Source organism: Scyliorhinus torazame, chromosome 5 (assembly GCF_047496885.1).
Source record: "Scyliorhinus torazame isolate Kashiwa2021f chromosome 5, sScyTor2.1, whole genome shotgun sequence".
Lineage (NCBI taxonomy): Eukaryota > Metazoa > Chordata > Chondrichthyes > Carcharhiniformes > Scyliorhinidae > Scyliorhinus > Scyliorhinus torazame.
In genome coordinates this window covers 208,705,732-208,731,733 of record NC_092711.1, presented here as the reverse complement: position 1 = coordinate 208,731,733, position 26,002 = coordinate 208,705,732, and the positions used below count along the sequence as shown (strand labels likewise).

Here is a 26,002-nt window from a genome sequence, read left to right as displayed (position 1 = left end):
CTCTTTCTTTTTCCTCTCTGTTCACTCCGACTCTCTTTCCTTCTATTTTTCCCTGTGATGTCTCACTTCCACACTCGGAGGGATCATCTTCTGCTCTCCACTCATATTCTTTTCTAACATTCTTTCCTTTCCCTTCTCGTTCCTTACCCACTTTCATTACCTTCTTCGCCCATTTCAAAAGTTCTACCATATTTACTTCTTCCTCCAATTCCCTTCTCCTTTGGCTCAGCCCATCCAAATCCTCTTCTGTTTTCCTAGCCGCTTCTTCTATACCTTGTCTCTTTTCTCTCTCCCTTTGTGCCCATTCCTCCTTCGTCATCTGTTCTATGTTATATTCTCCCTCAAAATTCATTGTGCCTGATATAACTGGGTACAGTCCCGTAGAGCTCTGTTCCCCTAAGTATGGGGGCGGGGCTACGTTTGGATCTTCCAATTCTGCTTTTTCCTGAAGTTGCACTGGCATCTGCATCCTACCTCCCCTCCATACCCTCTTCTCTCTTTCCCCTCTCTTTCGAATAGTGCTAGTATCTCTAACTCCTTTTCTCGCTTCTCCCTTCTTTTGCTCGACCTATCCTTAATTTTATAGTTCTTTATCATTCCCTTCTGGTCCCCACACCTCTCTGTGTCCCATGTGCCTTCCTCCGGCCACTGCGTATTGGTCTTACTTGTTCTTTTGGCCCACTTTTTAGAGACGTGTTCTATATCTCCCCTGAGGGCTGGGAACTTATCCCCTAATATCTCCACTGGTGTTTTAACTTTGTGTGCCATTACTCGTCTTTTCGGACTACTGTCACAGTTTTTATCACTTAATCTGTCAGAGTTAGGTATCACAGTGATTATTACTCGCTGTATTGCTTTTCCGTGCTCAGTCCCCTGTTTACCTTTCCTTTGGGTTTCCCTTGCCAATATCTGTAACTCTAACCGGGGTCCCGATATCCACTTCCCCGTAGTCCCCTGTCCCGGCACTATCTTCCTCTCCCGGGCTATAGGGTAGTAGGTTTTCACTTGCTCGTCTATGTGTACAGAAACCCTGTATCGGTCGGATTCCTTTATTAATTTCTCTAGAGTTTCCAATTTTATTTTGTCTATCCAATTCCTATCGGCTATTCCTTCCCAGTTTACATACGGCCACTCATTCTTTATCTCCTCTAGTTAGTTATATGTGTAATCTTTTTCCAATCCAGTGTTGCTTCCGTTTTTGTTATTATCCTTTTTAATCCCCTGACTTTTTCTTCTCAACCGGTTGTACCAATCTCGCCACTAGGCGGTTTCGTCAGTGTAATCTTTCCAAGTTGTTAGTTATTACCCTACCTGTGTTCCGACTCTCCCTCTTATTTCTGTCCTCCACGCCGCTACCTCAGACTAGTTTGTTCAAATTGGTCGTTTACTTCCTCTATTCTAGCTGCTAATCCCCTTCTCTGGGTTAGATTCCACTCCTGTGCTTTTGACTACCGTATTAGGTCAGAGAGCGATCTCTCACTGATCTCTCTCCCTCTCGGTTGACGTCCCTTACCCGAGGTCCTGGGTAGGTTTGGACTGGCAGATTTTCCCACACTTACTCTCTTCTGGGCAAGTCGTAACCTGAAAACCCACTCCAAACCGCTTGACTTAACCTAATTGCATTACTTTAGCGTTCGGCCTTTTTCCCGTCTCACTTTTTACCCATTCACAGACAATACAGTATTCTCAGCGCGCTTTTGCATGCAAAGCTCTACTCTTCAGATCAGACTCAGTCTCTCAAAATATTTTACACAATTTAGTTTTACCTATGCAGGATATCTTTTGGGTTGGGGAGATCCAGGACCAGCAGAGAGCCGGGTGCGCCGGGCCTCGAGATCCCTTTTCCGACAGCAAGGATTTACATGCAATACAAATCTGCTCACCTTGCTGTCAGAATGCCGGCTTTGGGATGTCCAGCCCCGGTCGGACCTCCGCCTCCGCCACTCCTTCCAGATGCTTTTCTGGGCGATCTCTCACCAACCCTGCTCGCAGCGCCAATTTTGTCGTGGTTCCCCAGGACGACAATTCGTTTACACCGATTAAAACAGAGAGTCTGAGCAGCAATCTTCCAAGCAGTAGACTTTATTCACCTAGCACAAGAGAATAAAATCGGGATGTCCGGAACAATCCGATGAGCCCTCAGGCTTACAGTCTTTTTATGTACATTTCAGCTCCGTATCTCAAGATTCTTATCTTTCTTATCTTACTTTACAGCCGGACCTTGCTTTGGCCACCATTGTTTTTAGTTGACTTTTATCTGTCTTATTCAAGATTGGTCGCTTCCTTTTTCCTCTCTTTGTCTCTTAAACCATGGTGGTTATAACTCTTGCCCTTATCTACACTTCTCTACTTGTGCAACAATCGTGGTTTAGCTGACTTAGGCCGAATGTGTGGAAACACCTGCTCACTTTATTCTCTCTTTTTTATTATGGTCAACTACTAAAGTGAGCCACTGAGCAGTATTCATTGTTTCCCCCAAGTGACTATTGTTTGCCTTCGTTAATTAGTGACTGCTATACTACTTTTCTGGGTCTTCTGCTTTGATCATATCAACTATACTTGATTACATTAGGTCATCTATTCTATGTTTGATTACGTTAGGTCACACGAGGTTACTCTAAATTACATTAGGTTACATAGGTTACATACCCATTTCACTACTCACCTAAATCTGCTTTATCATTTCACTAAAACCTATGATTCTGAATTCCATACCTAGCTCATACAATATCCAGTACAAATTCCCAACACTACCTGCTTCCTGAAAACATGTTGAGCGCGATTCTCCTGAAAGATTCCAAAGTGTGGTGGTGAGCGGGAACTGATGCGAGCCTCCTGGCGCTCAGCCCAGCAAGACCTACAACACTATTCAAAGTTAATTTGTCCACTTGACAAGGTCCCACAGGTCAACAAGCACTTAAACAGCACTTGCTCAGCCAACCCCAGTCAGCTCGCAACAATGCTGCCTGAGATGAGGTGGCGGCAGTTCTAAGCTCTGGGAGCACGACCAGGAGGACTGGCCTCCACTACCGTAGAAATGTGAACGACCTGCACCAGGCAGCATGGGTGAGGAAACACCAACGCCCCCTCCCCCACAGTGCCTCCCTCCCACCATCCCATGGCGGCCCACCTCTGCGGAGGTTCACCCACCCCCAGCCAGGTGTACCCTCTCCCCCCACAAGCCGAGCACCCCTCCCCCTCCCCCCCTCGTCACAGAGCACAGGTGGCAAACCCAGCACACACCCAGGCTCCTCTCCTGTGAGCAAAACTAGCTACTCACCTCCTCAGTTTCCCACCGAAGCCCTTCGACCAGGTTCATGTTTTTAAAAAGGAGTACTATTTAGCGCCAGTGTTACCACTTCTGGGGAGGCCAATGAATCACAGAAGGCCATTGGAGAAGGGGTCGCTCCCATTCATTGTTAGGCTTGAGTGTAATAATTGGTTTATCGCTATGGCTGCCTCACCCCCACCACCACCATCGGGAACATTCTTCATGCATCTACCCTGTCTCATCCCGATAGAATTTTATTGGTTTGGATGATATTTTCCCGTCATTCTTCTGAACTCCAGAGAACACAACCCTAATCGACTCAATCTCTCATTATGCATCATCCCAGGAATCAGTTTACTTGACCTTTTCTGTACTCCCTTTACAGCAAAGGAGACCAAATCTGCACACAATATCCCAGGTGTGGCCTCACCAAAGCCTTGTATAATTGCAGTAAAGACATCCCTGCTCCTATACTCGAATCCTCTCAATATGAAGGCCAACATACTTTTTGCAGGGCAGAACGGTGGCGCAGTGGTAAATATTGCTGCCTCACGACGCTGAGGTCCCAGGTTCGATTCCGGCTCTGTTCATGTGGAGTTTGCACATTCTGCCCACAACCCAAAAGATATGCAGGGTAGGTAGATTGGACACGCTAAATTGCCCCTTAATTGAAAAAAATGAATTGGGTACTCTAAATTTAGAAACGAACATGCCATTTTCCTTCTTTGCCATCTGCTGCACCTGTTTAAACCTTTAGCGATTGGTGTATGAGGACATCCATGTTTCGTTGCACATTCCCCTTTCCTAATTTATGGCCATTCAGATAATAATCTGCCTTCCCAGTTTAGATTTAGATATACTGTCACGTGTACCAAGGTAGTGTGAAAGTATCGTTCTGTGCAGAGTCCAGGCAGATCGTTCCATGCATGAAAATAAACGTAGGACATACGATAAGTACACAATGTAAATACATAGCCATAGACTTTGGGTGAAACATACGGAGTGTAGTGCTACAACAGTGGGAAAAATGCATAGAGAAATCAGTTCAGTCCATTAGAGGGCCATTCAGGAGTCTGGTAACAGTGTGGAAGAAGCTGCTTTTAAATCTGTTAGTGCTTGTTCTCAGACCTTTGTACCTTCTGCCTGATGGAAGAAGTTGGAAGTGTAAGTGGCCCGGAAGTGGATAACCTTACATTTATCCACATTATATTGCAGCTGCCATTCATTTGCCCACTAACTCAGCTTATCCAAATCACAGTGAAGTATCTCTGCATCCTCCTCTCAGCTCACCCTCCCACCCAACTTTGTGTCAGCTCCAAATTTGGAGATATCACATTTAGTTCCCTCATCGATATCATGAATATATACTGTGAATAGCTGAGGCGCCAACGCCAATTCCTGTGGTATCCCACTGGTCACTACTTGCCAATCGGAAAAAGACCCCTTTTTACCTACTATTTTTTTTCCTGTCTAACAACCAGATTTCTATCCATCTCAATACACTACCCCTAATAATATTTGCTATGGCACAGGGTGCTAAATGAACTGAATGCAAGTCAAGGGTTTGGTTTAGAAGAGCTGCTTCTTATTCTTTCGCTCTTCTCTAGTCGATGGTGAATTATTTTCTTTTGTATCCACTCAAGTGGACTGTTGATGCACTTGCAGTCAAATAATGTGCTTTGTGGTTTTCAACATGCTAGTCCACTTAACATTGTTGCTCTTATTAGCCTTAGCTCTAATTCTGTCACCTTTGCTCACGAGTCGCCAGGTATCTTTCTGATACCGCCACGTGGTTCAAACTCAAGTAATGATTAATAACGCAGCACACTGCTTAGTAAATGTTAAATCAACAATCATTTATTATATACAGCAATAAATACTTACACAATAATACTACCTCTAGACAATTACCTACCACTAAAGGCCAATACTTAACTTTGGTGATGGCCCACCAGGTCAGGGAAATGAATGGCTTATCGAATTGGGTCTGGCCTGCGGGATTCAAAAAGGCTGGTACGGGTCGATAGTCTGGAACACCTATCAGGTAGCGATCGCTGGAGTAAGACTTACTTGTTCTTCTGTCGAAGGGTCTCGAAGGTTGCGAGTAGGAGAAGAAGGGTCGATCTGAACTTGGCCCCTATCTTTTATAGGTCCCAGGGGCTTCCCGCTTCTCGGGGCGGACCTTGACCCTGGTCCCAAGTGATTGGACTTGGTCCCAATCACTGGGTTCGATATGCTCCAATAATGGGGCGATTCCTTGATCGGGGGTGGTCGTTCACCTTTCTTTGTCTCGGCCACTGCTGGCAGCGAGAGGTCTGGATCGGCATTCAATTGCTAATTTGTTGCAATTGTTCCCGGGGATCGCCGATTAAACTGCAGATGGCTGGGGTTGATGTGCTGCTAATGGTCGCAGGTATCGGTCTGGGCCGACTTCCCCAGAGCCGAATACACTGTTCTGTCTGCAGCTGTCCGTTTGTGCCCTGTTGGCTGATTTTCCCATCAGCCTTTTCAGTTCGCCATTTTACATTGGGGTTTGGCCAAATTAATCGGGAATCAGCCATTTTAGGTGGCAACAACATATACTACAAAGAATTGGGTTCAAATTCTGAGTCAGATATCTGAAAGTTTATTAATCTTACTGACATGACATCTCAGACTTGCATATACAGTCTGGGTTATGTTTCCTATTTAATAATAATACTCTTTATTAGTGACACAAGTACGTATCCCCCCTCCACCCCCCCCTATTTTTTTTGCGTTCGTTGTTGTACCATGGCTTCCTACCCTCTGGCTTACTGGCTGTTGGCTACAAACAGGTCTTGGAACAACTGGGTAAATGGTTCCCATATTTTGTGGAAGCCTTCTTCCGACCCTCAGATGGCAAATTTGTTTTCTCCATTTGGAGTAATTCCGATAGGTCGGCCAGCCAGTCTGATGATGCTGCTGGTCGCCAGCCGAGCAGGATTCTTGGGCGGTCGATTAGGGGGACAAAGGCAAGGGAGACACCCCTCTTCCCCATGAAGAGATCTGGCTGCTCCGATACCACGAAGTCTTTCCCGGTCTCCCGCTGGCAGGAAGTCCTCTCGCGCAAGGTTCCACCACCTTGCAAGTTGATGCACTATCAATTACGACGAGACGAGAGTGGAGAGTAATCGAGGCTTTATTACGCAGAGATGTGTGGCCTCCTGCAGCTGCTGCCGAAATGGCTGCCGCTCGGTGAGCACACACATTTATACCCCGCCTACTGGCCGGAGCCAGCAGGCAGGGATCTACCTCCGTACCTGTAATACAGGAGCCTTACCGTATTACCTCTCATATATGTATTATACAAACAGTGGTGACTACCATATTCACCCCCTGTTAAAAAGAGTCCAGCGGGGGTGGTGGAAAACTATTTACATGGTATGTGAGCATTTTCAAAAACTATTTACATGGTATGTGAGCATTTTTAAAGAAATGGTGAAAGTTCACAAATTTAGCCGGTCGGGTGCCTTGATCCTCCGTTGTGAGCGCTGCAGTCCCAGTGGTGATGCAGGCACCGGCTTGGTCGCCTGTGACTCCGGGAGCATGTAGACCTCCTCTTCATCCCCAGGTAGGACCAATGGGAGGACGGATCGTCCTGGAATGGGGGCTGTGGTGAGGTGCACTGGGGAGACGGTGGACGGCACCGGGGCAATTGGAGGGGGTGGGGAACCAGCTGGTGCCAGGTCCCTGAGGGCGACTGTGTCTTGGCGGCCGTCGGGGTACGCCATGTAGGCATACTGCGGGTTCGCATGTAGCAGTTGTACCCTTTTGACCAACGGGTCCGCCTTGTGGAGCCGCACGTGCTTGCGGAGGAGGACTGGTCCTGGGGCTGCCAGCCACGTTGGGAGCGAAACCCCGGAGGTGGACTTCCTAGGGAAGGCAAGGAGACGTTCCTAGGAGGCATGGGGGGTTTCATTAGTCGCAGAGCAAAGTAGCGATCGGATGGAGTGGAGGGCGTTGGGGGAGGACTTCCTGCCAGCGGGATACGGGGAAATGGTTAGACCGTAGGGTCAGCAGGACGGCTTTCCAGTCCATCTCGTTCTCCCTCTCCACCTGCCCGTTTCCCCAGGGGTTGTAGCTGGTCGTCCTGCTCGAGGTAATGCCATTGCTGAGCAGGAACTGATGCAGCTCATCACTCATAAAGGAGGATCCCCAAACGCTGCGGACATAAGCGGGGAAACCGAACAGAGTGAAGATGCTATTGAGGGCTTTGATGACTGTGGCAGATGTCATATCGGGGCATGGGATGGCGAAGGGGAATCTGGAGTATTCATCGACCATGTTCAGGAAGTACATGTTTCGGTTGGAGGAGGGGAGGAGCCCTTTGAAATCCATGCTGAGACATTCAAAGGGACGGGAGGCCTTCACCAGGTGCGCTCAGTCTGGCCGGTAGAAATGCGGTTTGCACTCCGCGCAGACCTGGCAGTCTTTGGTGACCATCCTGACTTCCGCAATGGAGTAAGGTACGTTGCGGGCCTTTATGAAGTGAAAGCACCGGGTGACAGAGACCATCGTGTAGGGCCCGGAGTCGGTCCACTTGTGCGCTGGCACATGTACCTCGGGATAGGGCATCACGGGGCTCATTGAGCTTACCGGTACGTTACAAAATCTCATAATTGTAGGTGGAGAGCTCGATCCTCCACTTCAAGATTTTATCATTTTTGATCTTGCCTTGTTGCGTATTATTGACCATGAAGGCTACCGACCGTTGGTCAGTGGGGAGAGTGAATCTCCTGCCGGCCAGGTAATGCCTCCAATGCCGCACAGCTTCAACGATGGCTTGGGCATCTTTTTCGACAGAGGAGTGCTGAATCCCGGATGCATGGAGGGTGCGGGAAAAGAATGCCACGGGGCTGCCTGCCTGGTTGAGGGTGGTGGCCAGAGCGACGCCTGATGCATCGCTCTCGACTTGAAAGGGGAGGGTCTCATCGACCGCGTGCATCGCGGCCTTGGCGCTGTCGGCCTTGATATGGTTGAAGGCCTGGTGGGCCTCAGCCATCAGGGGGAAAACTGCGGAGTGGATGAGAGGGCGGGCCTTGTCCGCATTGTTAGGGGCCCACTGGGCGTAGTATGAGAAGAACCCCAGGCATCGTTTGAGGGCAGTGGGGGAGGGGGAGTTCCATGAGGGGGCGCATGCGATCGGGGTCGGGCCCGAAAACTCCATTTTGCACCACATAGCCAAGGATGGCTAAACGGTTGGTGCTGAACACACACCTCTCCTTGTTATACGTGAGGTTCAGGAGTTTGGTGGTGTGGAGACATTTGAAAAGGTTAGCATTGTGGTCCTGCTGGTCGTGGCCGCAGATGGTGACATTATCAAGGTACAGGAAGGTAGCCTGCAGTCCATATCGGTCAACCATTCGGTCCATCTCCTGTTGGAAGAACGAGACCCCATTAGTGACCTCGAACAGAACCCTAAGGAAGTGGTAAAGGTGGCCATCCACTTCTGGTGGTAGGCAGATTTCAGGTCCACTGTGGAGAAGACCCGGTACTGTGCAATCTGATTGCCAATATCAGACATGCGTGGCAGGGGGTTTGCGTCGAGCTGTGTGTACCGATTGATGGTCTGACTGTAGTCAATGACCATCCTGTGTTTCTCCCCAGTATTTACAACTGCCACTTGGGCTCTCCAGGTGCTGTTGCTGGCCTCAAGGATGTCTTCCCGCAGTAGCCGCTGGACCTCCGACGATGAAGGTCCTGTCCTGGGCACTGTCCCGTCTGCTCCTGGTGGCGACGGGCTTGCAATCTGGGGTGAGGTTTTCAAACAGGGAGGGTGGGTCGACCTTAAGGGTCGTGAGACCGCACACGGTGAGGGGTGGTAGGGGTCCGCCGAATTTTAGAGTTAGACTTTGGAGGTTGCACTGGAAGTCCAGGCCGAGTAACAGGGCAGCGCAGAGGTTGGGGAGGACGTAGAGTCAGAAGTTGCTGAATTCTATGCCCTGGACGGTGAGGGTGGCGATGCAGTACCCCCGGATTTCCACGGAATGGGATCCGGAGGCCAGGGAAATTCTTTGGGTAACAGGGTGTACCATGAGTGAGCAGCGCCTTACCGTAGCAGGGTGGATGAAGGTCACAGAGTCGAGAAGGCAAGGTGTCTTGTGGCCATCGGCTTTCACCGTCATTGTCGCGGTTGCGAGGTTGTGTAGCCGGGACTGGTCGAGCATGCGGCTGGTGATGATGGGCCCGCGCTGGTCAGAAGCGGCCAGATGAGGTGCCCGACGAGCAGGGGTCCTGAGGCGCCATCCAAAATGGCGCTGAGTATGGCGGCGCCCACAAGGCGCATGTGGGGGGCGGCGTTAAAGGCACCCACGGGCCGCACGAGGCCTGATGGGGGGAAGATGGCGGCACCCACAGGCCGCTTGTGTTCTGCTGAGAGAAAGATGGCGGCGCCCATGGGCCGCATGTGTTCTGCTGAGAGGAAGATGGCAGCGCCCACAGTCCGCACGTGGGCTGCGGGGACAAAAATGGTGGCGCCCAAGGGTCGCACGTGGGGGGTGCAGGAACACTGGGCCTCGATACAGCGGCGATCGACCGTGCCTGGCACACCGCAGCAAAATGTCCTTTCTTCCCGCAGGTGTTGCAGATTGGACTCCGTGCCGGGTAGCGCTGCCGGGGGTGCCTTGTCTGCCCGCACAAATAGCACTTGGACCCCCCGGGGTTTGCTGGCTGCGGCGCGGCGCACGCTTGGGTTTGGCTGGGAGCAGCCGCTGGTGAGGCTCACAATGTCCATGAGGGGGACGTCGTGCGGTCGGGGGCGTACGCCTTACATTACAGGAGGCTACCATTAGTGAGGTCGTGAGTTTCTTGGTCGCCGCGAGGTCGAGCGTACCCCCTTCTAAGAGGCGTTGGTGGATGTACGCCGACCCTATGTCCGTAACGAAAGCGTCCCTGATTAGGAGTTCAGTATGTTCAACGGCTGAAACTGCTTGGCAATCGCAGTTCCTTGCCAAGGCGTGCTCGCCACGCCAGAAATCGTGCAATGACTCACCGGGGAGTTGTTGCCGTGTGGACAGGAGGTGCCTGGCGTAGAGTTTGTTGATCGGCCGGGTGTAGTTCTCTTTCAGAAGCGCCATGGCCTCAGTGTCGTTGGGCGCATCCCGGATAAGGGGAAAAATATCAGATGCTCAACCGTGTGTACAGGATCTGGAGTTTCTGTGCTTCTGAGGGTTGTTCTGTCGCTGCTCCGATGTAGGCTTCAAACCAAGCTCGCCAGTGGTCGAAGGCAAACGTGGCATTGTCTACTTGAGGGTGCAGCCGCAGGCGATCTGGCTTGATGCGTAGGTCCATCGCTGTAAAATCTCTGCTTAATAAATTGATGCACTATCAATTACGACGAGACGACAGTAGAGAGTAATCGAGGCTTCATTAAGCAGAGATGTGTTGCCTCCTGCAGCTGCTGCCGAAATGGCTGCAGCTCGGTGAGCATGCACATTTATACTCCGCATACTGGGCGGAGTCAGCAGGCAGGGATCTACCCCCGTATCTGTAGTAAAGGAGTCTTACCGTATTACCTCTCATATACGTATTATACAAACAGTGGTGACTACCACACACACTGCATTGAAGAAAGCTGTTCAGAACTCGACAAGTCTGGGACAAGCCCAAAACATGTAGACATGGTTGGCCAGCCCTCCATGTCACCATTTGCATTTGTCCTCCACCTCTGGGAAGAACCGGCTCATTGAGGTTCAGGTTAAGTGGGTTCTGTGTACGACTTTTACCTGCATTAGGCTTAGCCTTGCAGAAGTGGAGGTGGAGTTGACCCTGTGCAATAATTCGCTCCAGAGTCCCCACCCTATTTCAAAGCCTAGGTCTTCCTCCCACTTTCCCCTTGTCTCGACCAGTGGTGTACCTGCGTTTTCCAGTAGTCGCCCATACAGTTCCCCCTCCCTAGAATGTACGCGTCAAGAAAGTCCTCCAACAATGACTGTTGTGGTAGTCGTGGGTACATTTTTGTTTCCCTATGCAAGAGGTTTTTCACCTGCATGTATCTTAGCTCGTTTCCCCCCAACAGCTGGAACCTCTCTGTTGGTTCCTCAAGTGTTGTCAGTATGTTGTCTGTGGCGCAGTCCCTAACTGTCAGCGTCCCTCAATCCTGTCTCCAACTTTTGAAGGTGCCGTCCATTATGGCTGGTGCAAACCGGTGGTTGGTGCAGATGTGAGCTTTTACAGACACTTAAGTTAATCCCAAGTGCTGTCACAGTTGGTTCCATGACCAGAGTGTTGCAATCGCCACTGGGCTCGTTGAGTGTTTGTTCGGTGGGGTTGTGAGTGCAGCCATGGCCAGGATCCAAAGGGAGGCCCCCATGCAGGAACCCTCTTCCATTCTCACCCACTCGCGTTCTGGCTCCTTTGTCTGTTCCTTTGCCCTTTCCGCAGTTGAAGCCCAGTGGTAATATTGCACGTTTGGGCGTGCTCGCCATCCCCCCATGTTTCTCGTTGTCTGCACAGGTAGACGCTTCTGTGGACATGAAAGAGACTCCAGGATGGTATGTTGCTTCCCTGGTGCCAGGGTCCAGGATGTCTCAGAATAGGTAGCGGGCATCCTGAAGGGGGAGGGCAAACAGGCAGAGGTCGTGGTACATATTGGTACTAACGACATAGGCAGGAAGGGGGATGAGGTCCTGCAGCTGAAGTTCAGGGAGCTAGGCAGAAAGTTAAAACAAAGGACCTCTCGGGTTGTAATCTCAGGATTACTCCCTGTGCCATGTGCCAGTGAGGCTAGAAATAGGAAGATAGAGCAGCTAAACATGTGGCTAAACAGCTGGTGTAGGAGGGAGGGTTTCAGTTATCTGGACCACTGAGAGCTCTTCCGGGGCAGGTGTGACCTGAATAAGAAGGACGGGTTGCATCTAAACTGAAGGGGCATAAATATCCTGGCCGCGAGGTTTGCAAGTGTCACACGGGAGGGTTTAAACTAGTATGGCAGGGGGGTGGGCACCGGAGCAATAGGTCAGAAGGTGAAAAGATTGAGGGAGAACTAGGAAATAGGGCCACTATGGCTCTGAGGAAGAAAAGACAGGGAGATGTTGCTGAAAACAGCGGGACTGGTGGCCTGAAGTGCATATGTTTTAATGCAAGAAGTATAACTGGTAAGGAAGATGAACTCAGAGCTTGGATTAGTACTTCGAACTATGATGTTGCCATTACAGAGACCTGGTTGAGGAAAGGACAGGATTGGCAGCTAATCTTTTCCAGGATTTAGATGTTTCAGGCGGTATAGAGGGGGAGGTAAAAGGGGTGGAGGAGTTGCGCTACTGGTTAGGGAGAATAACACAGCTGTAATGCGGGAGGACACCTCAGAGGGCAGCGAGGCTATATGAGTAGAGATCAGGAATAAGAAGGGTGCAGTCACAATGTTGGGGGTTTACTACAGGCCGCCCAAAAGCCAGCGGGAGATAGCGGAGCAGATAGGTAGACAGATTTTGGAAAGGAGTAAAAGCAACAGGGTTGTTGTGATGGGGGACTTTAACTTCTCCAATATTGACTGGGACTCACTTAGTGCCAGGGGATTGGACGGGGCAGTGTTTCTAAGGAGCATCCAGGAGGGCTTCTTAAAACAATATGTAGATGGTCCAACTAGGGAAGGGGCTGTATTGGACCTGGTATTGGGGAATGAGCCCGGCCAGGTGGTAGAAGTTTCAGTAGGGGAGCATTTCAGGAACAGTGACCACAATTCAGTAAGTTTTAAAGTGCTGGTGGACAAGGATAAGAGTGGTCCTCGGGTGAATGTGCTAAATTGGGGGAAGGCTAATTATAACAATATTAGGCGGGAACTGAAGAATATAGACTGGGGGTGGGTGTTTGTGAGTAAATCAATATCTGACATGTGGGTGGCTTTCAAATGTCAGTTGAAAGGAATTCAGGACCGGCATGTTCCTGTGAGGAAGAAGGATAAATATGGCAAATTTCGCTATCCTTGGACAACGAGGGATATTGTAGGCCACGTCAAAAAGAAAAAGGAGGCATTTGTCAGGGCTAGAAGGCTGGGAACAGACAAAGCCTGTGTGGAATACAAGGTAAGTTGGGAGGAACTTAAGCAAGGAGTCAGGAGGGCTAGAAGGGATCACGGAAAGTCATTGGCAAATAGGATTATGGAAAGTCCCAAGGCTTTCTACACGTACAAAAAAAGCAAGCGGGTAGATAGGGAAAGGGTTGGCCCACTGTAGGACAGGGGAGGGGATCTATGTGTGAAGCCAGAGGAAATGGGCGAGGTACTAAATGAATACTTTGCATCTCCAAAGAGAAGGAATTGGTGGATGTTGAGTCTGCCGAAGGGTGTGTAGATAGCCTGGGTCACATTGAGATCCAAAAATACGAGGTGTTGGGCGTTTTGAAAAATATTAAGGTGGATAAGTCCCCAGGGCCTGATGGGATCTACCGCAGAATACTGAAGGAGGCTGGAGAGGAAACTGCTGAGGCCTTGACAGAAATTTTTGGATCCTCACTGTCTTCAGGTGATGTCCCAGAGGAGTGGAGAATAGCCAATGTTGTTCCTTTGTTTAAGAAGGGTAGCAAGGATAATCCAGGGAACTACAGGCCGGTGAGCCTTACGTCAGTGGTAGGGAAATTACTGGAGAGAATTCTTCGAGACAGGATCTACTCCCATTTGGAAGCAAGAGGTCGTATTAGCGAGAGGCACTACGGTTTTGTGAAGCGGAGGTCGTTTCTCACTAACTTGATAGAGTTTTTCGAGGAGGTCACAAAGATGATTGATGCAGGTAGGGCAGTGAATGTTGTCTATATGGACTTCAGTAAGGCCTTTGGCAAGGTTCCTCATGGCAGACTGGTACAAAAGTTGAAGTCACCTGGGATCAGAGGTGAGCTGGCTGATGCACTATCAATTACGACGAGACGAGAGTAGAGTGTAAGCGAGGCTTTATTAAGCAGAGATGTGTAGCCTCCTGCAGCTGCTGCCAAAATAGCTGCAGTTCGGTGAGCACACACATTTATACTCCGCCCGCTGGGCGGAGCCAGCAGACAGGGATCTATCCCAGTACCTGTAGTATAGGAGCCTTACCGTATTACATCTCATATGTGATATATACAACAGTGGTGACTCCCACACTGGCAAGATGCATACAGAACTGGCTAGGTCATAGAAGGCAGAGAGTATCAATGGAAGGGTGCTTTTCTGATTGGAGGGCTGTGACTAGTGGTGTTCCGCAGGGATCAGTGCTGGGACCTCTGCTGTTCGTGGTATATATAAATGATTTGGAGGAAAATGTAACTGGTCTGATTAGTAAGTTTGCGGACGACACATAGGTTGGTGGAATTGCGGATAGCGATGAGGACTGTCAGAGGATACAGCAGGATTTAGATTGTTTGGCGACTTGGGCGGCGAGATGGCAGATGGAGTTTAATTCGGACAAATGTGAGGTTATAGATTATCATAGAATTTACAGTGCAGAAGGAGGCCATTCGGCCCATCGAGTCTGCACCGGCTCTTGGAAAGAGCACCCTACCCAAGGTCAACACCTCCACCCTATCCCCATAACCCAGTAACCCCACCCAACACTAAGGGCAATTTTGGACACTAAGGGCAATTTATCATGGCCAATCCACCTAACCTGCACATCTTTGGACTGTGGGAGGAAACCGGAGCACCCGGAGGAAACCCACGCACACACGGGGAGGTGATGCATTTTGGAAGGTCTAATACAGGTCGGGAATATACAGTGAATGGTAGAACCCTCAAGAGTATTGACAGTCAGAGAGATCTTGGTGTACAGGTCCACAGGTCACTGAAAGGGGCAACACAGGTGGAGAGGTAGTCAAGAAGGCATGCTTGCCTTCATTGGCCGGGGCATTGAATATAAAAATTAGCAAGTCATGGAGCAGCGGTATAGAACCTTAGTTAGGCCGCACTTGAGAGTATAATGTTCAATTCTGGTCGCCACACAACCAGAAGGATGTGGAGGCTTTAGAGCGGGTGCAGAAGAGATTTACCAGGATGTTGCCTGGTGTGGAGGGCATTAGGTGTGAGGCGAGGTTGAATAAACTTGGTATGTTCTCACTGGAACGAAGAAGGTTGAGGGGCGACCTGATAGAGGTCTACAAAATTATGAGGGGCATAGAGTGGACAGTCAGAGACTTTTTCCCAGGTTAGAGGGGTCAATTACTCGGGGGCATAGGTTTAAGGTGCAAGGGGCAAGGTTTATAGGAGATGTGCGAGGCAAGTTTTTTACACAGAGGGTAGTGGGTGCTGGAAGTCGCTGCCGGAGAAGGTACTGGAAGCAGGGACGATATTGACGTTTAAGGGGCAACTTGACAAATACATGAATAGGATGGGAACAGAGGAATACGGATCCGGAAGTGTAGAGGATTTTAGTTTAGATGGGCAGCATGATCGGGGCAGGCTTGGAGGGCTGAAGGGCCTGTTCCTGTGCTGTCCTTTTCTTTGTTCTTTGTTCTTTGTGTTCCAAGTCGCCACCTGTAGACTGTTGTAGTCAGCCTAATGGCCTTACTAAATTCGCCCCTTTGTTTCCCTTATGGAACTTTCTCCCTCACCCTGTCCTCTTCCACCCCCTCGTTGCTGTCCCCCCAATGTTCCCTTCCCTCTGTTTCTTCCCCTAGTTGTTTCCCTGTTGCTGATGTTCACCCCCCTCTCCCCCTCGCCCCCACCCCCACCCCCCTCCCACTGTGCTACCAACGCTATGTGGCAGGACTGCAGAAGTTAGATCTGATCTGTTGGTTGTGGAATCGCTTAGCTTTGTGTCTTACTTGCCACTTATGCTGTTTGGCACACAAATAGTCCTGTGTTGTAGCTTCACCAGGTTTACACCACATTTTTGGGCATGTCTGGTGCTACTCCCGGCATGTTCTCCTGCACTCTTCATTGAACCACTGTGATCCCCTGGCTTGGTGTTAAAGGTAGAGGGGGGTGGGGGGATATGCCAGGGTATGAGATTACACATCCCAGGATACTAAATGGAGGAAATGTCAGGCCAAGAAATGTCAAGATTATTCTGTGAGACAGTTAACATTCAGAAATTTGATTCTGAAATTACATTCCTCATTTTCTAGATCCACTCTGCAATCTCACTCTGGATGATGGATATTTTAAAATTGTGAATACAACATGGCTGCATGTAAACAATGAAACTTGTCCAAATGGATCAGAAATCTACGTTCCTCACCAGGGTCCAAGTGAGCAATACTGGGAGTAAGTAAATGACTACAAAAAGTTACACCTAGAACCTGTAGTGATCTTTACATGGGTATGTACATAAGGGATTAATGGGAAATTGAAAGATCACCAGGGGGCAGCACTGGCAGGTATAAAAACAGACGCAAGCGGCTCTCTGCATCTCTTGGTGATTAGAATGTGATGAGAGCAGGAGCATAGATCTAGCTCAGGGCTATTAGTGTGGTCAGACATAGCTACTGTATATAAACATTGTAACCTTTCCACTGGTATTGATCTTAAAGTAAGAACTCACACAGTTGTTAAATTCTGTTACTCAATAAACCTTTCAATACCTCTGGACGACTTCAAACCTTCTTCATCAAGCTGCAGCAAGCCTCTGCAGCAACTGGATTGAGTAGCGAATGTTACATACAGTAGTGCTGCCAAACACACTACAGTAAGGTAACAAAAGAGAACCTGCACAGCTGTACCAGGAGCTTCTACTTGGGAAGGTTCGTTGGGAGAATGTCCTGTTTAATGAGTGAAAAGCTGTTTAATTTAGATGGAGGTACTATTTACATCATTCACCTGTTTGAAAATCGCATCACAACGGGAGTCCTTTCATTAGTAAACAGCTCCCTGGTTTCTAACACTGCAGGTTCACTTCAACAATATTTATACAATGATAACTTTATTGATTTTGTTTTTTTATTTTCTTACTGTTCAAGGAAACATATCATGACTAGAATTTCTAAACATAGAACAGGAGTAGGCCATTCAGCCCCCTCGAACTTATCCTGCCATTCAGTGAGATCATGGCTGATCTGTGACCTCACTCTATATACATGCCTTTGGCCGATGAAATTGTTCTAACCATCAGTGAACCAATCCCTTTCTCTGTGTGTTTAATTCAATCAAGTGTTGTGTTCAACTCATAGACCTGGGAACTGAATTGGGGGAAAGTATCTGGGAGCAGGGACTGTCATAATATACACCAGTATATCATGGTGCAGACACACACTGATGGACATGCAGTGGGACCAATCAGCATACACAACACCGCTGCCAATCACCAGTGAGAGCACACGCACTATAAAGACAGGGGACAAGAGAGTTCCCGCTCATTCTAGTAGCAGCCAGCTCGGAGCACAGAGCTAACAGCCTGCAACACAGACATTCACCATGTGCTGAGTGCATCACCTGGTTAGGACTAGGCAAGGGTCAACAGTTAAAGCTGGTATTGCATTTACCCACAGTTCAAGTGTGTTAATATAGTTAACCTTATAATAAAATAGAGTTGCACCACTTCCAGTGTTGGTGACCTGTTTGTGATCCAGAACACCCAACACATCAGGAACCATATTTAACAATATGAAGGAGCTGAATTTGTTGGGAAACAGAGACGAATCTAGGTAATTTTAACAGTGCATTGTATGTCAGTCAGTGAAGCACTGTCAGGAAATCCATCACATTAAATTAGCTCTCCAGGGAATCTTATCAGCACTCACTGCTTAAACAATGTTTAAAAATATTAGTAGAAATAGAGAGAGAAATCGTAACAGACACATATTTCATCTTGGTTGTTGGTATAATTCATTTCTAAAAGTGGAACTGATTATTTTTCAATTGAATATTGTTCAAATATATGAACATTTGACCAACTACTCTTAATTGTATCTATGTAGGGTGGCATGATAGCATAGTGGTTAGCACTGTGGCTTCACAGTGCCAGGGACCCGGGTTCGATTCCTGGTCACTGTCTGTGTGGAGTCTGCATGTTCTCCCCGTGTCTGCGTGGGTTTCCTCCGGGTGCTCCGATTTCCTCCCACAAGGCCCGAAAGGTGTGCTTGTCAGGTGAATTGGACATTCTGAATTCTCCCTCAGTGAACCTGAACAGGCGCCGGAGTGTGGCGACTAGGAAAAGTGTTTGATTCTCTCTCTGTGGTTTCACAGTAACTTCATTGCAGTGTTACTGTAAGCCTACTTGTAACACTAAGAAAGATTATTCAATAAAGATTATTATAAGAACGTAAGAAGGCCATCTCCACCATTCAGTAAGATCATGGCTGATTTTTTGTGGACTCAGCTCCACTTACCCGCCTGCTCATCATAACCCTTAATTTCTCTACTGTTCAAAAATGTAGCTAACTTTTTCTTAAAAGCATTCAATAAGGTAGCCTCAACTGTTTCACTGGGCAAGGAATTCCACAGATTCACAACCCTTGGATGAAGAAGTTCCTCCACAACTCAGTCCTAAATCTGTTCCTCTGTACTTTGAGGTTATGCCCCCTAGTTTCACCCACCAGTGGAAGCAACTTCCCTGATTCTAGCTTATCTATTCCCTTCATAATTTTATGTTTCTGCAAGATCCCCCCTCATTCTTCTAAATTCGAATGAGTATAGTCCCAGTCTACTTAGTCTCTCCTCATAAGTTAATCCTCTTGACTCCAGAATCAACTTGGTGAATCTCCTCTGCATCCCCTCCAGTGCCAGTACATCCTTTCTCAAGTAAGAAGACCAACACCATACACAGTACTCCAGGTCATACAATCATAAAATCATAGGTGTGGCCTAACCAGCACTCTATACAACTGCAACATAACCTCCCTGCTTTGAAACTCCATCTCTCTAGAAATGAAGGACAACATTCCATTTGCCTTAATTACCTGCTGCGCCTGCAACAACTTTTTGCGATTAATGCACACAGACACCCCAGCCCCTCTGCACAGCAGTATGCTGCAATCTTTTACCATTTAAATAATAGTCCATTTTGCTGTTATTCCAACCAAAATGGATGACTTCACATTGACCAACATTGTACTCCATCTGTGAGACCCTTGCCCACTCGCTTAAGCTAGCTATATCCCTCTGCAGACTTTCAGTGTCCTCTGCACACTTTTCTCTACCACTCATTTTAGCGTCATCTGCAAACTTTGACACATTACACTTGGACCCCCAACTCCAAATCATCTATTTAAATTGTAAACAATTGCGGTGCCAACACTGATCCCTGAGGCAAACCACTAGCTACTGATCACCATCCAGATAAACACCCATTTATCCCCACTCTTTACTTTCTGCCAGTGAACCAATCTTCTATGCATGTGAATACATTACCCATAACAAAGTGAATCTTTATCTTATGCAGCAGCCTTTTGTGCTGCACCTTGTTGAATGCCTTCTGTAAATCCAGATACACCTTATCCACTGGTTCCCCATGGTCCACTGTGCTCCTAAAGTCCTCAAAGAATTCCAGTAAATTAGTTAAACATGACCTGCCTTTCATGAACTCATGCTGCATCTGCCCAATGGGACAATTTCTATCCAGATGTCTCGCTATTTATTCCTTGAGGATAGATTCAAGAATTTTCTCTACTACAAAAGTTAAGCTAACCAGCCTATAGTTACCTGCCTTTTGTCTACCTCCTTTTTAAAAATGTAGCATCATATTTACTGTTTTCAAATCTGCCAGAACCGCCCCAAAGTCAAACGAATTTTCATAAATTACCACAAGCTCATTTGCTATTTCAAAGAACAAAGAACAAAGAAATGTACAGCACAGGAACAGGCCCTTCGGCCCTCCAAGCCCGCGCCGACCATACTGCCCGACTAAACTACAATCTTCTACACTTCCTGGGTCCGTATCCTTCTATTCCCATCCTATTCATATATTTGTCAAGATGCCCCTTAAATGTCCCTATCGTCCCTGCCTCCACTACCTCCTCCGGTAGTGAGTTCCAGGCACCCACTACCCTCTGCGTAAAAAACTTGCCTCGTACATCTACTCTAAACTTTGCCCCTCTCACCTTAAACCTATGCCCCCTAGTAATTGACCCCTCTACCCTGGGGAAAAGCCTCCCACCAATTTCCCCCACCATCTCTTTTAGTACCCGAGGATGCATTCCATCAGGGCCAGGAGACCTGTCCACCTTTAGCCCCATTAGCTTACCCAACACTACCTCCTTAGTGATAATGATAATTTCTAGATGCTCACCTGCCAGAGCCTCTTTTCCATCAATTAATAGCATGTTATTTGTGTCTTCCACTGTGAAGACTAATACAAAATACCTGTTCAATGCCTCAGCCATTTCCTCATTTTCCATTATTAAATCCCCCTACTCATCCTCTAAAAGACCAATGTCTTCCTTAGCCACTCTTTCTTGTTTTATATATTCATCTGATGATGATTGTGTGTAATCAAGTCTGTTCTTATAGGTGGTGTTTCCTGTTCTTACTATTTTTAGCAAAGTGGTTTTACGCCGTGCCCGTTCAATGGATGAGACTGGGGAGATAGTCTGGTATTTGGCACTCTGTCAGCTTCTGGTCTGGCTGATGGTTGGGGCAGCGTTATCGAAAGGAATCAAATCTTCAGGAAAGGTAAAATGATTGGTTATGTATGAAAAACAAAGTAGAGCCCGCAGGTCCATTCAAAGTATTCTTTACATAGAAAATAACCACGTGAACAGATGCAAAATAGATGCACTAGCAAATTTATTGAAATGATCAGGCACCCAACTTGCAGGCAAGATGATTTAGACTAACCTGTTGCAAATCTTGTGGAAGTAGAGTAGAGCATTTTCAGAGTTGTTAATTGAGATTCTGGATTGATCAGGTAGTGTTACTGTGTCGTCACAGTGAGGACAGAGGAGGAGCTGACCTGTCCACTCAAAGGTTTTAAAATATATGGGTTGTGGTGGACAGTGCTTCCAGGTCCACAACATGTCCGAGGGGGTGCTTTTGCTAACATTATTGGGGATGTTTTAAACTAATGGGTAGCATGGTAGCATAGTGGTTAGCGCAATTGCTTCACAGCTCCAGGGTCCCAGGTTCGATTCCCAGCTGGGTCACTGACTGTGCGGAGTCTGCACGTTCTCCCCATGTGTGCGTGGGTTTCCTCCGGGTGATCCGGTTCCCTCCCACAGTCCAAAGATGTGCAGGTTAGGTGGATTGGCCATGCTAAATTGCCCTTAGTGTTGGTTGAGTTGGGTTACTGGGTTATGGGGATAGGGTGGTGTGGGCTTGAGTAGGGTGCTCTTTCCAAGAGCCGGCGCAGACTCGATGGGCTGAATGGCCTCCTTCTGCACTGTAAATTCTATGAACATCATTTATAATGTGCAGGGGGATGGGAACCAGATTAGGAAGTTAGAGGTCAGTAAAGAGGCAGCAACTAAAGCCAGTAAGGTACTAGATAATAAACTCAATGTGACGAAGGGGAAGAGTAGACAGGGAAGAGATGATGAACGCAAAGGGACAGGTGGTCTGAGGTGCATTTGTTTCAATGCGAGAAGTGTAGCAGGTAAGGCAGGTGAATTTAGGGCTTGGATTAGTATCTGGGAATATGATGTTATTGGTATTATGGAGACTTGGTTGAGGGAAGGGCAAGACTGGCAACTAAATATCCCAGGGTATAGATGCTTCGAGAGGGAGGTAAAAGGGGTGGAGGAGTTGCATTACTGGTCAGAGATGATATCACAGCTGTGATTAAGGAGAGCACGATGGAGGATTCGAGCCCTGAGGCAGTATGGGTAGAGCTAAGAAATAGGAAGGGTGCAGTAACATTGTTGGGACTTTACTACAGGCCTCCCAAAAGCAAGCGTGAAGTAGAGGTCCAAATATGTGGACAGATTATAGAAAAATGTAGGAGCAATAGGGTGGTCGTGATGGGAGATTTTAACTTCCCCAGCATTGAATGGGACTCATGTAGTGTTGGAGGTGTAGATGGAGCAGAATTTATAAGGAGCATCCAGGAGAGTTTTTTAGAGCAGTATGTAAATAGTCCAACTCGGGAAGGGGCCATACTGGACCTGGTATTGGGGAATGATCCCGGCCAGGTGGTTGACGTTTCAGTCGGTGATTACTTTGGGAATAGCGATCACAATTCCGTAAGTTTTAGAATACTCATGGACAAAGACGAGAGTGGTCCTAAAGAAAGAGAGCTAAATTGGGGAAAGGCCAAGAATAACAAAATTCGGCAGGAGCTAGGGAATGTGGATTGGGATCAGCTCTTTAAGGATAAATCCACATTTGAAATGTGGGAGTCTTTTAAGGAAAGGTTGATTAGAGTGCAGGACAGACATGTCCCTGTGAAAATGAGGGATAGAAATGGCAAGATTAGGGAACCATGGATGACGGGTGGAATTGTGAGACTAGCTAAGATGAAAAAAGAAGCATACATAAGATCTAGGCGACTTAAATCTGATGAAGCTTTGGAGGAATATCGGGAATGTAGGACAAATTTCAAACGTGCAATAAAGAGGGCTAAAAGGGGTCATGAAATATCTTTGGCTAACAGGGTTAAGGAAAATCCCAAAGCCTATTATTCGTATATATGGAGCAAGAGGGTAACTAGAGAAAGGATTGGCCCACTCAAAGACAAAAGAGGGCATAATGCGTGGAGTCAGAGGAAATGGGTGAGATTCTTAATGAGTACTTTGCATCGGTATTCACCAAGGAGAGGGACATGACGGATGTTGAGGCTAAGGATGGATGTTTAAATACTCTCGGTCAAGTCGGCATAAGGAAGGGGGAAGTTTTGGGTATTCTAAAAGGCATTAAGCTGGACAAGTCCCCATTCCGGATGGGATCTATCCTAGGTTACTGAGGGAAGCGAGGGAAGAAATAATTGGGGCCTTAACAGATATCTTTGCAGCATCCTTGAGCACGTGAGGTCCCGGAGGACTGGAGAACTGCTAATGTTATCCCTTTGTTTAAGAAGGGTAGCAGGGATAATCATGGGAATTATAGACCTGTGAGCTTGACGTCAGTGGTAGGCAAACTGTTGGAGAAGATACTGAGGGATAGGATCTATTCACATTTGGAAGAAAATAGACTTATCAGTGATAGGCAGCATGGTTTTGTGCAGGGAAGGTCATGTCTTATAAACCTAATAGAATTCTTTGAGGAAGAGACAACGTTAATTGATGAGGGAAGGGCTGTAGATGTCATATACATGGACTTCAGTAAGGTGTTTGATAAAGTTTCCCATGGCAGGTTGATGGAAAAAGTGAAGTAGTATGGGGTTCAGGGTGTACTAGCTAGATGGATAAAGAACTGGCTGGGCAACAGGAGACAGAGAGTAGTGGTGGAAGGGAGTGTTTCAATATGGAGAAAGGTGACTGGTGGTGTTCCACAAGGATCCGTGATCGGACCACTGTTGTTTGTGATATACATAAATGATCTGGACGAAGGTATATGTGGCCTGATTAGCAAGTTTGCAGATGATACTAAGATTGGTGGAGTTGCAGATAGTGAGGAGGACTGTCAGAGAATACAGCAAAATATAAATAGATTGGAGAGTTGGGCAGCGAAATGGCAGATGGAGTTCAATCCAGGCAAATGCAAGGTGATGCATTTTGGAAGATCTAATTCAAGAGCGGACTATACGGTCAATGGAAGAGTCCTGGGGAAAATTGATGTACAGAGAGATCTGGGAGTTCAGGTCCATTGTACCCTGAAGGTGGCAACGCAGGTCGAGAGAGTGGTCAAGAAGGCATACAGCATGCTTGCCTTCATCGGATAGGGTATTGAGTACAAGAGTCGGCAGGTCATGTTACAGTTGTACAGGACTTTGGTTAGGCCACATTTGGAATACAGCGTGCAGTTCTGGTCGCCACATTACCAGAAGGATGTGGATGCTTTAGAGAGGGTGCAGAGGGGGTTCACCAGGATGTTGCCTGGTATGGAGGGTGCGAGCTATGAAGAAAGGTTGAGTAGATTAGGATTGTTTTCGTTGGAAAGACGAAGGTTGTGGGAGGACCTGATTGAGGTCTGCAAAATTATGAGAGATATGGACAGGGTGGTAGCAACAAGCTTTTTCCAAGAGTGGGGGTGTCAATTACAAGGGGTCACGATTTCAAGGTGAGAGGGGGAAAGTTTAAGGGAGATGTGCATGGAAAGTTTTTTACGCAGGTGGAGATGGGTGCCTGGAACCCTTTGCCAGCGGAGGTGGTAGAGGCGGGCACAATAGCATCATTTAAGATGCATCTAGACAGATATATGAACAGGAGGGGAACAAAGGGAAGTAGATCCTTGGAAAATAGGTGACAGGTTTAGATAAAGGATCTGGATCGGCGCAGGCTGGGAGGACCGAAGGGGCTGTTCCTGTGCCTTAATTTTCTTTGTTCTTTGTTCTTTGCATGACAGAGATAGAGAGAGGTTGTGGAGAGATTAAGATCTTTGTGATGTCGTCAGCCAGATAGGAGTATGACTCCTCCACTCTCAGTGACATTAAGGGAGGCTGTCCTGCTGTGTTTTAGCTGGGGGCCATGGTTTTATTTGTGTGAAATTAGATTTATCAGGACAACAAGAATGGCAAAGCCAGCTGTGGGGTGAAACATATTCATCGCATTCTGATCATTTCACCAGTTTAAATGTTATTTCATTGAATATGAGTGTGTAAAAGGTCCGTAATAGAACATAGAACAGTACAGAACAGGCCCTTCGGTCCTCGATGTTGTGCCGAGCCTTGTCCGAAACTAAGATCAAGCTATCGCACTCCCTGTCATTCTGGTGTGCTCCATGTGCCTATCAAATAACCGCTTGAAAGTTCCTAAAGTGTCCGACTCCACAATCACAGCAGGCAGTCCATTCCAAACCCTAACCACTCGCTGAGTAAAGAACCTACCTCGGACATCCCTCCTATATCTCCCACCCTGAACCTTATAGCTATGCCCCTTGTAACAGCTTCATCCGTGTATGCTTTAAGTTCAGTTACATTTTGTCGCTCAGATTTAAATATGTAATTAATGTGATTTATGTAATTATTTTCTGCCTCATTCTATGCTTTGATTACAATCCGACCAGTTTACCATTCAGTTGGATTCAATACTGTAAATGTTGTGCCAGCAACACAGGGAAATCTAACAAGTTCCTCTCCATGATCAGGTGGTTTATTTCACTGCGACGTTCCCTTATGTGATTCTGACCATACTCCTGATCCGAGGTCTTACCCTGGAGGGAGCCTATAAAGGAATTGAATTCTACATTGGAAGCCAGTCGGACTTCTCCAAACTGACTGATGCCCAGGTAAACATAACAGTATAATTGATTGAATTTCAGTTTTAAGTTTTAGTTGAATTGTTTGATGTGTCCAAAACATTTAGTTAAGATTATCAAGGTTCGTTATACTACCCATAAAGATGGCTTCGTTTGAGCCATGGGTTTGATTCTCTGAGTCTCTCAGGTCCGTCTTTGAGAAGTTGGGTCTCGCTGGTAGCGTCCTTCCTGCTCTGGTCAGTCTTCCGGATGGTCTAGGTCACCTTCCACCCAATGGATGAAATGACAGGACACTGGGACCCAAGTGTCCATCCCCCGTGGTGCTGTTTGCATGTAACCAGTTGTGCATAAGGTAATGGTGGGAATTCTGGGGCCCGAAAGTTTGGCTCAATCAGAGCAACCCAAAACAAATTGGTGCATATCAATAGAATCAATAATCTACTGATGGATGATTGATGGTGCAGGTCCAGACATGTTCTGGTAGTTTGTCTGTGGGTTGTGTATTTGACTTTGGTTAAGTCTGAATTCCCATCAGCCTGCCTTTAATTTAAGATATCCAATTCAATTAGGCCTAAATGAAGTCC

General features: G+C 47.5%; 1 protein-coding gene across 1 annotated transcript in view; it reads left to right on the top strand.

Moving 5' to 3' along the window:
• Positions 1 to 26,002, top strand: part of LOC140420917 (sodium- and chloride-dependent neutral and basic amino acid transporter B(0+)-like) — a 128,385-nt gene that overhangs the window by 19,532 nt on the left and 82,851 nt on the right. Inside the window, exons 5-7 of the mRNA XM_072505065.1 lie at positions 16,322 to 16,460; positions 20,669 to 20,801; positions 25,308 to 25,448. Of these exons, the coding sequence (XP_072361166.1) occupies positions 16,322 to 16,460; positions 20,669 to 20,801; positions 25,308 to 25,448 (413 nt within the window). The remainder of the gene's footprint in view (positions 1 to 16,321; positions 16,461 to 20,668; positions 20,802 to 25,307; positions 25,449 to 26,002) is intronic.